This window comes from Nothobranchius furzeri, chromosome 2 (assembly GCF_043380555.1).
Source record: "Nothobranchius furzeri strain GRZ-AD chromosome 2, NfurGRZ-RIMD1, whole genome shotgun sequence".
NCBI lineage: Eukaryota > Metazoa > Chordata > Actinopteri > Cyprinodontiformes > Nothobranchiidae > Nothobranchius > Nothobranchius furzeri.
Window position 1 is genome coordinate 52069620 of NC_091742.1, and position 13898 is coordinate 52083517.

At 52.0% G+C, this 13898-nt stretch overlaps 2 protein-coding genes across 2 annotated transcripts; both read left to right on the forward strand.

Annotated features, from left to right (window-relative positions):
* Positions 1 to 1656: 1656 nt before the first annotated feature.
* Positions 1657 to 5729, forward strand: LOC139062006 (integumentary mucin C.1-like; the record flags this gene model as incomplete). The annotated part of the gene is made up of 5 exons (XM_070542063.1): positions 1657 to 2469; positions 3223 to 3693; positions 3740 to 3930; positions 5375 to 5443; positions 5600 to 5729. Coding segments are annotated over 5 exons (1674 nt in total), but the record flags the coding sequence as incomplete, so codon positions are not given.
* Positions 5730 to 9237: 3508 nt separating this feature from the next.
* On the forward strand, positions 9238 to 13277 carry LOC139062010 (mucin-5AC-like; the record flags this gene model as incomplete). The annotated part of the gene is made up of 4 exons (XM_070542069.1): positions 9238 to 9759; positions 10282 to 11277; positions 12359 to 12465; positions 13004 to 13277. Coding segments are annotated over 4 exons (1899 nt in total), but the record flags the coding sequence as incomplete, so codon positions are not given.
* Between the last annotated feature and the right edge of the window lie 621 nt (positions 13278 to 13898).

Below are 13898 nucleotides of genomic sequence, written 5' to 3' on the forward strand. Positions count from 1 at the left end.
ACAACAACCACAGCTGCCCCAGCTACAACCACAGCTGCTCCAACATCAACCACAACTGCACCAACAACCACAGCTGCTTCAACTACAACCACAGCTGCCCCAGCTACAACCACAGCTGCACCAACAACAACCACAGCTGCACCAACAACAACCACAGCTGCTCCAACAACAACCACAGCTGCTCCAACAACAACCACAGCTGCACCAACAAAAACCACAGCTGCTTCAACAACAACCACAGCCTCACCAACAACAGCCACAGCTGCACCAACAGCAACCACAACTGCACCAACAACCACAGCTGCTCCAACATCAACCACAACTGCAGCAACAACCACAGCTGCTTCAACTACAACCACAACTGCCCCAGCTACAACCACAGCTGCACCAACAACAACCACAGCTGCCCCAGCTACAACCACAGCTGCTTCAACAACAACCACAGCTGCACCAACAACAACCACAGCTGCACCAACAACAACCACAGCTGCACCAACAAAAACCACAGCTGCACCAACAACAACCACAGCTGCACCAACAACAACCACAGCTGCTCCAACAACAACCACAGCTGCTCCAACAACAACCACAGCTGCACCAACAACAACTACAGCTGCACCAACAACAACCACAGCTATACCAACAACAACAACAACCATAGCTGCACCAACATCAACCACAGCTGCACCAACAACAACCACAGCTGCCCCAACAACAACCACGGCTGCACCAACAACAACCACAGCTGCTCCAACAACAACCACAGCTGCACCAACAACAACCACAGCTGCCCCAGCTACAACCACAGCTGCTCCAACATCAACCACAACTGCACCAACAACCACAGCTGCTTCAACTACAACCACAGCTGCACCAACAACAACCACAGCTGCTCCAACAACAACCACAGCTGCTCCAACAACAACCACAGCTGCACCAACAACAACCACAGCTGCTCCAACAACAACCACAGCTGCTCCAACAACAACCACAGCTGCACCAACAAAAACCACAGCTGCTTCAACAACAACCACAGCTGCGCCAACAACAACCACAATTGCACCAACAACCACAGCTGCTTCAACTACAACCACAGCTGCCCCAGCTACAACGACAGCTGCACCAACAAAAACCACAGCTGCACCAACCACAACCACAGCTGCACCAACCACAACCACAGCTGCACCAACAACAACCACAGCTGCTCCAAAAACAACCACAGCTGTACCAACAACAACCACAGCTGCCCCAACAACAACCACAGCTGCGCCAACAACCACAGCCGCTCCAACATCAACCACAGCTGCTTCAACAACAACCACAGCTGCACCAACAACAACCACAGCTGTACCAACAACAACAAAGATAGCTGCACCAACAACAACCACAGCTGCACCAACATCAACCACAGCTGCACCAACAACAACCACAGCTGCACCAACAACAACCACAGCTGCACCAACAACAACCACAGCTGCACCAACAACAACCACAGCTGCACCAACAACAACCACAGCTGCCCCAACAACAACCACAGCTGCGCCAACAACCACAGCCGCTCCAACATCAACCACAGCTGCTTCAACAACAACCACAGCTGCACCAACAACAACCACAGCTGTACCAACAACAACAAAGATAGCTGCACCAACAACAACCACAGCTGCACCAACATCAACCACAGCTGCACCAACAACAACCACAGCTGCACCAACAACAACCACAGCTGCACCAACAACAACCACAGCTGCACCAACTACAACCACAGCTGCCCCAGCTACAACCACAGCCGCACCAACAACAACCACAGCTCCCACACTAACAACCACAGCTGCTCCAACATCAACCACAACTGCACCAACAACCACAGCTGCTTCAACTACAACCACAGCTGCCCCAGCTACAACCACAGCTGTACCAACAACAACCACGGCTGCACCAACAACAACCACAGCTGCTCCAACAACAACCACAGCTGCACCAACAACAACCACAGCTGCACCAACAACAACCACAGCTGCTTCAACAACAACCACACTTGCACCAACAACAACCACAGCTGCACCAACAACAACCACAGCTGCACCAACAACAACCACAGCTGCTCCAACAACAACCACAGCTGCACTAACAACAACCACATCAGCACCAACAACAACTACAGCTATACCAACAACAACAACAACAACAACAACACCAGCTGCACAAACAACAACCACAGCTGCACCAACATCAACCACAGCTGCATCAAAAACAACCACAGCTGCACCAACAACAACCACAGCTGCTCCAACAACAACCACAGCTGCACCAACAACAACCAAAATTGCACCAACAACAACCACAGCTGCCCCAACAACAACCACAGCTGCACCAACTACAACCACAGCTGCACCAACAACAACCACAGCTGCCCCAACAACAACCACAGCTGCTCCAACAACAACCACAGCTGCTTCAACAACAACCACAGCTGCCCCAGCTACAACCACAGCTGTACCAACAACAACAACCATAGCTGAACCAACAACAACCACAGCTGCACCAACATCAACAACAGCTGCACCAACAACAACCACAGCTGCACCAACAACAACCACAGCTGCTCCAACAACAACCACAGCTGCCCCAACAAAAACCATAGCTGCACCAACAACAACCACAGCTGCCCCAACTACAACCACAGCTGCCCCAGCTACAACCACAGCTGCTCCAACATCAACCACAACTGCACCAACAACCACAGCTGCTTCAACTAAAACCACAGCTGCTCCAACATCAACCACAACTGCACCAACAACCACAGCTGCTTCAACTACAACCACAACTGCCCCAGCTACAACCACAGCTGCACCAACAACAACCACAGCTGCACCAACAACAACCACAGCTGCTCCAACAACAACCACAGCTGCACCAACAACAACCACAGCTGCACCAACAACAACCACAGCTGCTTCAACAACAACCACAGCGGCACCAACAACAACCACAACTGCACCAACAACCACAGCTGCTTCAACTACAACCACAGCTGCCCCAGCTACAACCACAGCTGCACCAACAACAACCACAGCTGCACCAACAACAACCACAGCTGCTCCAACAACAACCACAGCTGCTCCAACAACAACCACAGCTGCACCAACAACAACCACAGCTGCACCAACAACAACCACAGCTGTACCAACAACAACAACCATAGCTGCACCATTAACAACCACAGCTGCACCAACATCAACCACAGCTGCACCACCAACAACCACAGCTGCACCAACAACAACCACAGCTGCTCCAACAACAACCACAGCTGCACCAACAACAACCACAGCTGCACCAACAACAGCCACAGCTACCCCAACAACAACCACAGCTGCACCAACAACAACCACAGCTGCACCAACAACAACAAAAGCTGCACCAACAACAACCACAGCTGCACCAACAACAACCACAGCTGCGCCAACAACCACAGCCGCTCCAACATCAACCACAGCTGCTTCAACAACAACCACAGCTGCACCAACAACCACAGCTGCTTCAACTACAACCACAGCTGCCCCAGGTACAACCACAGCCGCACCAACAACAACCACAGCTGCCCCAGCTACAACCACAGCTGCTCCAACATCAACCACAACTGCACCAAAAACCACAGCTGCTTCAACTACAACCACAGCTGCCCCAGGTACAACCACAGCTGCACCAACAACCACAGCTGCACCAAAAACAACCACAGCTGCTCCAACAACAACCACAGCTGCTCCAACAACAACCACAGCAGCCCCCAAAACAACCACAGCTCATCCTACTACAACTACAGCTGCACCACCAACAACCAAAGCTGATCCTACTACAACTGCAGCTGCCCCAACAACAACCACAGCTGCTTCAACAACAACCACAGCTGCCCCAGCTACAACCACAGCTGTACCAACAACAACAACCATAGCTGCACCAACAACAACCACAGCTGCACCAACATCAACAACAGCTGCACCAACAACAACCACAGCTGCACCAACAACAACCACAGCTGCTCCAACAACAACCACAGCTGCCCCAACAAAAACCATAGCTGCACCAACAACAACCACAGCTGCCCCAACTACAACCACAGCTGCCCCAGCTACAACAACAGCTGCTCCAACATCAACCACAACTGCACCAACAACCACAGCTGCTTCAACTAAAACCACAGCTGCTCCAACATCAACCACAACTGCACCAACAACCACAGCTGCTTCAACTACAACCACAACTGCCCCAGCTACAACGACAGCTGCACCAACAACAACCACAGCTGCACCAACAACAACCACAGCTGCTCCAACAACAACCACAGCTGCACCAACAACAACCACAGCTGCACCAACAACAACCACAGCTGCTTCAACAACAACCACAGCTGCCCCAGCTACAACCACAGCTGCACCAACAACAACCGCAGCTGCACCAACAACAACCACAGCTGCTCCACCAACAACAACCACAACTGCACCAACAACCACAGCTGCTTCAACTACAACCACAACTGCCCCAGCTACAACCACAGCTGCACCAACAACAACCACAGCTGCACCAACAACAACCACAGCTGCTCCAACAACAACCACAGCTGCACCAACAACAACCACAACTGCACCAACAACCACAGCTGCTTCAACTACAACCACAGCTGCCCCAGCTACAACCACAGCTGCACCAACAACAACCGCAGCTGCACCAACAACAACCACAGCTGCTCCACCAACAACCACAGCTGCTCCAACAACAACCACAGCTGCACCAACAACAACCACAGCTGCACCAACAACAACCACAGCTGTACCAACAACAACAACCATAGCTGCACCAACAACAACCACAGCTGCACCAACATCAACCACAGCTACACCAACAACAACCACAGCTGCACCAACAACAACCACAGCTGCTCCAACAACAACCACAGCTGCACCAACAACAACCACAGCTGCACCAACAACAGCCACAGCTACCCCAACAACAACCACAGCTGCACCAACAACAACCACAGCTGTACCAACAACAACAACCATAGCTGCACCATTAACAACCACAGCTGCACCAACATCAACCACAGCTGCACCAACAACAACCACAGCTGCACCAACAACAACCACAACTGCTCCAACAACAACCACAGCTGCACCAACAACAACCACAGCTGCACCAACAACAGCCACAGCTACCCCAACAACAACCACAGCTGCACCAACAACAACCACAGCTGCACCAACAACAACCAAAGCTGCACCAACAACAACCACAGCTGCACCAACAACAACCACAGCTGCGCCAACAACCACAGCCGCTCCAACATCAACCACAGCTGCTTCAACAACAACCACAGCTGCACCAACAACAACCACAGCTGCACCAACAACCACCGCTGCTTCAACTACAACCACAGCTGCCCCAGGTACAAAGACAGCCGCACCAACAACAACCACAGCTGCCCCAGCTACAACCACAGCAGCTCCAACATCAACCACAACTGCACCAAAAACCACAGCTGCTTCAACTACAACCACAGCTGCCCCAGGTACAACCACAGCTGCACCGACAACAACCACAGCTGCACCAAAAACAACCACAGCTGCTCCAACAACAACCACAGCTGCTCCAACAACAACCACAGCAGCCCCCAAAACAACCACAGCTCATCCTACTACAACTACAGCTGCACCACCAACAACCAAAGCTGATCCTACTACAACTGCAGCTGCCCCAACAACAACCACAGCTGCCCTAACAACAACCACAGCTGCTTCAACAACAACCACAGCTGCCCCAGCTTCAACCACAGCTGTACCAACAACAACAACCATAGCTGCACCAACAACAATCACAGCTGCACCAACATCAACAACAGCTGCACCAACAACAACCACAGCTGCACCAACAACAACCACAGCTGCTCCAACAACAACCACAGCTGCCCCAACAAAAACCATAGCTGCACCAACAACAACCACAGCTGCCCCAACTACAACCACAGCTGCCCCAGCTACAACCACAGCTGCTCCAACATCAACCACAACTGCACCAACAACCACAGCTGCTTCAACTAAAACCACAGCTGCTTCAACTAAAACCACAGCTGCTCCAACATCAACCACAACTGCACCAACAACCACAGCTGCTTCAACTACAACCACAACTGCCCCAGCTACAACCACAGCTGCACCAACAACAACCACAGCTGCACCAACAACAACCACAGCTGCTCCAACAACAACCACAGTTGCACCAACAACAACCACAGCTGCACCAACAACAACCACAGCTGCTTCAACAACAACCACAGCGGCACCAACAACAACCACAACTGCACCAACAACCACAGCTGCTTCAACTACAACCACAGCTGCCCCAGCTACAACCACAGCTGCACCAACAACAACCGCAGCTGCACCAACAACAACCACAGCTGCTCCACCAACAACCACAGCTGCTCCAACAACAACCACAGCTGCACCAACAAAAACCACAGCTGCACCAACAACAACCACAGCTGTACCAACAACAACAACCATAGCTGCACCAACAACAACCACAGCTGCACCAACATCAACCACAGCTGCACCAACAACAACCACAGCTGCACCAACAACAACCACAGCTGCTCCAACAACAACCACAGCTGCACCAACAACAGCCACAGCTACCCCAACAACAACCACAGCTGCACCAACAACAACCAAAGCTGCACCAACAACAACCACAGCTGCACCAACAACAACCACAGCTGCGCCAACAACCACAGCTGCTCCAACATCAACCACAGCTGCTTCAACAACAACCACAGCTGCACCAACAACAACCACAGCTGCACCAAAAACCACAGCTGCTTCAACTACAACCACAGCTGCACCAAAAACAACCACAGCTGCTCCAACAACAACCACAGCAGCCCCCCAAACAACCACAGCTCATCCTACTACAACTACAGCTGCACCACCAACAACCAAAGCTGATCCTACTACAACTACAGCTGCCCCAACAACAACCACAGCTGCCCTAACAACAACCATAGCTGCTGCTACTACAACAACAGCTGCCCCAACAACAACCACTGCTAGCACAACAACAACAACCACAGCTGCCCCAGCTACAACCACAGCTGCTCCAACATCAACCACAACTGCACAAGCAACCACAGCTGCTTCAACTACAACCACAGCTGCACAAACAACAACCACAACTGCACCAACAACAACCACAGCTGCTCAAAAAAACACCACAGCTGCTCCAACAACAACCACAGCTGCTCCAACAACAACCACAGCTGCCCCAGCTACAACCACAGCTGCTCCAACATCAACCACAACTGCACCAACAACCACAGCTGCTTCAAATACAACCACAGCTACACCAACAACAACCACAGCTGCACCAACAACAACCACAGCTGCACCCACATCAACCACAGCTGCTTCAAAAACAACCACAGCTGCACCAACAACAACCACAGCTGCACCAACAACAACCACAGCTGCTCCAACATCAACCACAACTGCACCAACAACAACAGCTGCTTCAACTACAACCACAGCTGCCCCAGCTACAACCACAGCTGCACCAACAACAACCACAGCTGCACCAACAACAACCACAGCTGCTCGAACAACCACCACAGCTGCACCAACAACAACCACAGCTGCGCCAACAACAACCACAGCTGTACCAACAACAACAACAACCATAGCTGCACCAACAACAACCACAGCTGCACCAACATCAACCACAGCTGCACCAACAACAACCACAGCTGCACCAACAACAACCACAGCTTCTCCAACAACAACCACAGCTGCACCAACAACAACCACAGCTGCACCAACAACCACAGCTGCCCCAACTACAACCACAGCTGCCCCAACTACAACCACAGCTGCCCCAACATCAACCACAACTGCACCAACAACCACAGCTGCTTCAACTACAACCACAACTGCCCCAGCTACAACCACAGCTGCACCAACAACAACCACAGCTGCACCAACAACAACCACAGCTGCTCCAACAACAACCACAGCTGCTCCAACAACAACCACAGCTGCACCAACAACAACCACAGCTGCTTCAACAACAACAACAGCTGCACCAACAACAACCACAACTGCACCAACAACCACAGCTGCTTCAACTACAACCACAGCTGCCCCAGCTACAACCACAGCTGCACCAACAACAACCACAGCTGCACCAACAACAACCACAGCTGGACCAACAACCACAGCTGCTCCAACAACAACCACAGCTGCTCCAACAACAACCACAGCTGCACCAACATCAACCACAGCTGCACCAACAACAATGACAGCTGCACCAACAACAACCACAGCTGCTCCAACAACAACCACAGCTGCACCAACAACAACCACAGCTGCACCAACAACAGCCACAGCTGCCCCAACAACAACCACAGCTGCACCAACAACAACGACAGCTGCACCAACAACAACCACAGCTGCACCAACAACAACCACAGCTGCCCCAACAACAACCACAGCTGCGCCAACAACCAGAGCCGCTCCAACATCAACCACAGCTGCTTCAACTACAACCACAGCTGCCCCAGGTACAACCACAGCCGCACCAACAACAACCACAGCTGCCCCAGCTACAACCACAGCTGCTCCAACAACAACCACAGCTGCCCCAGCTACAACCACAGCTGCTTCAACTACAACCACAGCTGCCCCAGCTACAACCACAGCTGCACCAAAAACAACCACAGCTGCACCAACAACAACCACAGCTGCTCCAACAACAACCACAGCTGCTCCAACAACCACAGCTGCACCAACAACAACCACAGCTGCACCAACAACAACCACAGCTGCACCAACAACAACCACAGCTGCTCCAACAACAACCACAGCTGCTCCAACAACCACAACTGCACCAACAACCACAGCTGCTTCAACTACAACCACAGCTGCCCCAGCTACAACCACAGCTGCTTCAACAACAACCACAGCTGCACCAACAACAACCACAGCTGCACCAACAACAACCACAGCTGCACCAACATCAACAACAGCTGCACCAACAACAACCACAGCTGCACCAACAACAACCACAGCTGCTCCAACAACAACCACAGCTGCTCCAACATCAACCACAACTGCAGCAGCAATCACAGCTGCTTCAACTACAACCACAACTGCCCCAGCTACAACCACATTTGCACCAACAACAACCACAGCTGCCCCAGCTACAACCACAGCTGCTTCAACAACAACCACAGCTGCACCAACAACAACCACAGCTGCACCAACAACAACCACAGCTGCACCAACAACAACCACAGCTGCACCAACAACAACCACAGCTGCACCAACAAAAACCACAGCTGCACCAACAACAACCACAGCTGCACCAACAACAACCACAGCTGCTCCAACAACAACCACAGCTGCTCCAACAACAACCACAGCTGCACCAACAACAACCACAGCTATACCAACAACAACAACAACCATAGCTGCACCAACATCAACCACAGCTGCACCAACAACAACCACAGCTGCCCCAACAACAACCACAGCTGCACCAACAACAACCACAGCTGCTCCAACAACAACCACAGCTGCACCAACAACAACCACAGCTGCCCCAGCTACAACCACAGCTGCTCCAACATCAACCACAACTGCACCAACAACCACAGCTGCTTCAACTACAACCACAGCTGCCCCAACAACAACCACAGCTGCACCAACAACAACCACAGCTGCTCCAACAACAACCACAGCTGCTCCAACAACAACCACAGCTGCACCAACAAAAACCACAGCTGCTTCAACAACAACCACAGCTGCGCCAACAACAACCACAACTGCACCAACAACCACAGCTGCTTCAACTACAACCACAGCTGCCCCAGCTACAACGACAGCTGCACCAACAAAAACCACAGCTGCACTAACCACAACCACAGCTGCACTACCCACAACCACAGCTGCACCAACAACAACCACAGCTGCTCCAAAAACAACCACAGCTGTACCAACAACAACCACAACTGCCCCAACAACAACCACAGCTGCGCCAACAACCACAGCCGCTCCAACATCAACCACAGCTGCTTCAACAACAACCACAGCTGCACCAACAACAACCACAGCTGTACCAACAACAACAAAGATAGCCGCACCAACAACAACCACAACTGCACCAACATCAACCACAGCTGCATCAACAACAACCACAGCTGCACCAACAACAACCACAGCTGCACCAACAACAACCACAGCTGCACCAACAACAACCACAGCTGCCCCAACAACAACCACAGCTACGCCAACAACCACAGCCGCTCCAACATCAACCACAGCTGCTTCAACAACAACCACAGCTGCACCAACAACCACAGCTGCTTCAACTACAACCACAGCTGCCCCAGCTACAACCACAGCCGCACCAACAACAACCACAGCTCCCACACTAACAACCACAGCTGCTCCAACATCAACCACAACTGCACCAACAACCACAGCTGCTTCAACTACAACCACAGCTGCCCCAGCTACAACCACAGCTGTACCAACAACAACCACAGCTGCACCAACAAGAACCACAGCTGCTCCAACAACAACCACAGCTGCTCCAACAACAACCACAGCTGCACCAACAACAACCACAGCTGCTTCAACAACAACCACAGCTGCACCAACAACAACCACAGCTGCACCAACAACAACCACAGCTGCTCCAACAACAACCACAGCTGCACCAACAACAACCACAGCTGCACCAACAACAACTACAGCTATACCACCAACAACAACAACAACAACCACAGCTGCACCAACAACAACCACAGCTGCACCAACATCAACCACAGCTGCATCAACAACAACCACAGCTGCACCAACAACAACCACAGCTGCACCAACTACAACCACAGCTGCACCAACAACAACCACAGCTGCACCAACAACAACCAAAATTGCACCAACAACAACCACAGCTGCCCCGACAACAACCACAGCTGCACCAACTACAACCACAGCTGCACCAACAACAACCACAGCTGCCCCAACAACAACCACAGCTGCTCCAACAACAACCACAGCTGCTTCAACAACAACCACAGCTGCCCCAGCTACAACCACAGCTGTACCAACAACAACAACCATAGCTGCACCAACAACAACCACAGCTGCACCAACATCAACAACAGCTGCACCAACAACAACCACAGCTGCACCAACAACAACCACAGCTGCTCCAACAACAACCACAGCTGCCCCAACAAAAACCATAGCTGCACCAACAACAACCACAGCTGCCCCAACTACAACCACAGCTGCCCCAGCTACAACCACAGCTGCTCCAACATCAACCACAACTGCACCAACAACCACAGCTGCTTCAACTAAAACCACAGCTGCTCCAACATCAACCACAACTGCACCAACAACCACAGCTGCTTCAACTACAAACACAACTGCCCCAGCTACAACCACAGCTGCACCAACAACAACCACAGCTGCACCAACAACAACCACAGCTGCTCCAACAACAACCACAGCTGCACCAACAACAACCACAGCTGCTTCAACAACAACCACAGCGGCACCAACAACAACCACAACTGCACCAACAACCACAGCTGCTTCAACTACAACCACAGCTGCCCCAGCTACAACCACAGCTGCACCAACAACAACCACAGCTGCACCAACAACAACCACAGCTGCTCCAACAACAACCACAGCTGCTCCAACAACAACCACAGCTGCACCAACAACAACCACAGCTGCACCAACAACAACCACAGCTGTACCAACAACAACAACCATAGCTGCACCATTAACAACCACAGCTGCACCAACATCAACCACAGCTGCACCAACAACAACCACAGCTGCACCAACAACAACCACAGCTGCTCCAACAACAACCACAGCTGCACCAACAACAACCACAGCTGCACCAACAACAGCCACAGCTACCCCAACAACAACCACAGCTGCACCAACAACAACCACAGCTGCACCAACAACAACCAAAGCTGCACCAACAACAACCACAGCTGCACCAAAAACAACCACAGCTGCGCCAACAACCACAGCCGCTCCAACATCAACCACAGCTGCTTCAACAACAACCACAGCTGCACCAACAACAACCACAGCTGCACCAACAACCACAGCTGCTTCAACTACAACCACAGCTGCCCCAGGTACAACCACAGCCGCACCAACAACAACCACAGCTGCCCCAGCTACAACCACAGCTGCTCCAACATCAACCACAACTGCACCAAAAACCACAGCTGCTTCAACTACAACCACAGCTGCCCCAGGTACAACCACAGCTGCACCAACAACAACCACAGCTGCACCAAAAACAACCACAGCTGCTCCAACAACAACCACAGCAGCCCCCAAACCAACCACAGCTCATCCTACTACAACTACAGCTGCACCACCAACAACCAAAGCTGATCCTACTACAACTACAGCTGCCCCAACAACAACCACAGCTGCCCTAACAACAACCACAGCTGCTTCAACAACAACCACAGCTGCCCCAGCTACAACCACAGCTGTACCAACAACAACCATAGCTGCACCAACAACAACCACAGCTGCACCAACATCAACAACAGCTGCACCAACAACAACGACAGCTGCACCAACAACAACCACAGCTGCTCCAACAACAACCACAGCTGCCCCAACAAAAACCATAGCTGCACCAACAACAACCACAGCTGCCCCAACTATAACCACAGCTGCCCCAGCTACAACCACAGCTGCTCCAACATCAACCACAACTGCACCAACAACCACAGCTGCTTCAACTAAAACCACAGCTGCTCCAACATCAACCACAACTGCACCAACAACCACAGCTGCTTCAACTACAACCACAACTGCCCCAGCTACAACCACAGCTGCACCAACAACAACCACAGCTGCACCAACAACAACCACAGCTGCTCCAACAACAACCACAGCTGCACCAACAACAACCACAGCTGCACCAACAACAACCACAGCTGCTTCAACAACAACCACAGCGGCACCAATAACAACCACAACTGCACCAACAACCACAGCTGCTTCAACTACAACCACAGCTGCCCCAGCTACAACCACAGCTGCACCAACAACAACCACAGCTGCTCCAACAACAACCACAGCTGCTCCAACAACAACCACAGCAGCCCCCAAAACAACCACAGCTCATCCTACTACAACTACAGCTGCACCACCAACAACCAAAGCTGATCCTACTACAACTACAGCTGTCCCAACAACAACCACAGCTGCCCTAACAACAACCACAGCTGCTGCTACTACAACAACAGCTGCCCCAACAACAACCACTGCTAGCACAACAACAACAACCACAGCTGCCCCAGCTACAACCACAGCTGCTCCAACATCAACCACAACTGCACCAGCAACCACAGCTGCTTCAACTACAACCACAGCTGCACAAACAACAACCACAACTGCACCAACAACAACCACAGCTGCTCAAAAAAACACCACAGCTGCTCCAACAACAACCACAGCTGCTCCAACAACAACCACAGCTGCCCCAGCTAAAACCACAGCTGCTCCAACATCAACCACAACTGCACCAACAACCACAGCTGCTTCAACTACAACCACAGCTACACCAACAACAACCACAGCTGCACCAACAACAACCACAGCTGCACCCACAACAACCACAGCTGCTTCAAAAACAACCACAGCTGCACCAACAACAACCACAGCTGCACCAACAACAACCACAGCTGCCCCAGCTACAACCACAGCTGCTCCAACATCAACCACAACTGCACCAACAACCACAGCTGCTTCAACTACAACCACAGCTGCCCCAGCTACAACCACAGC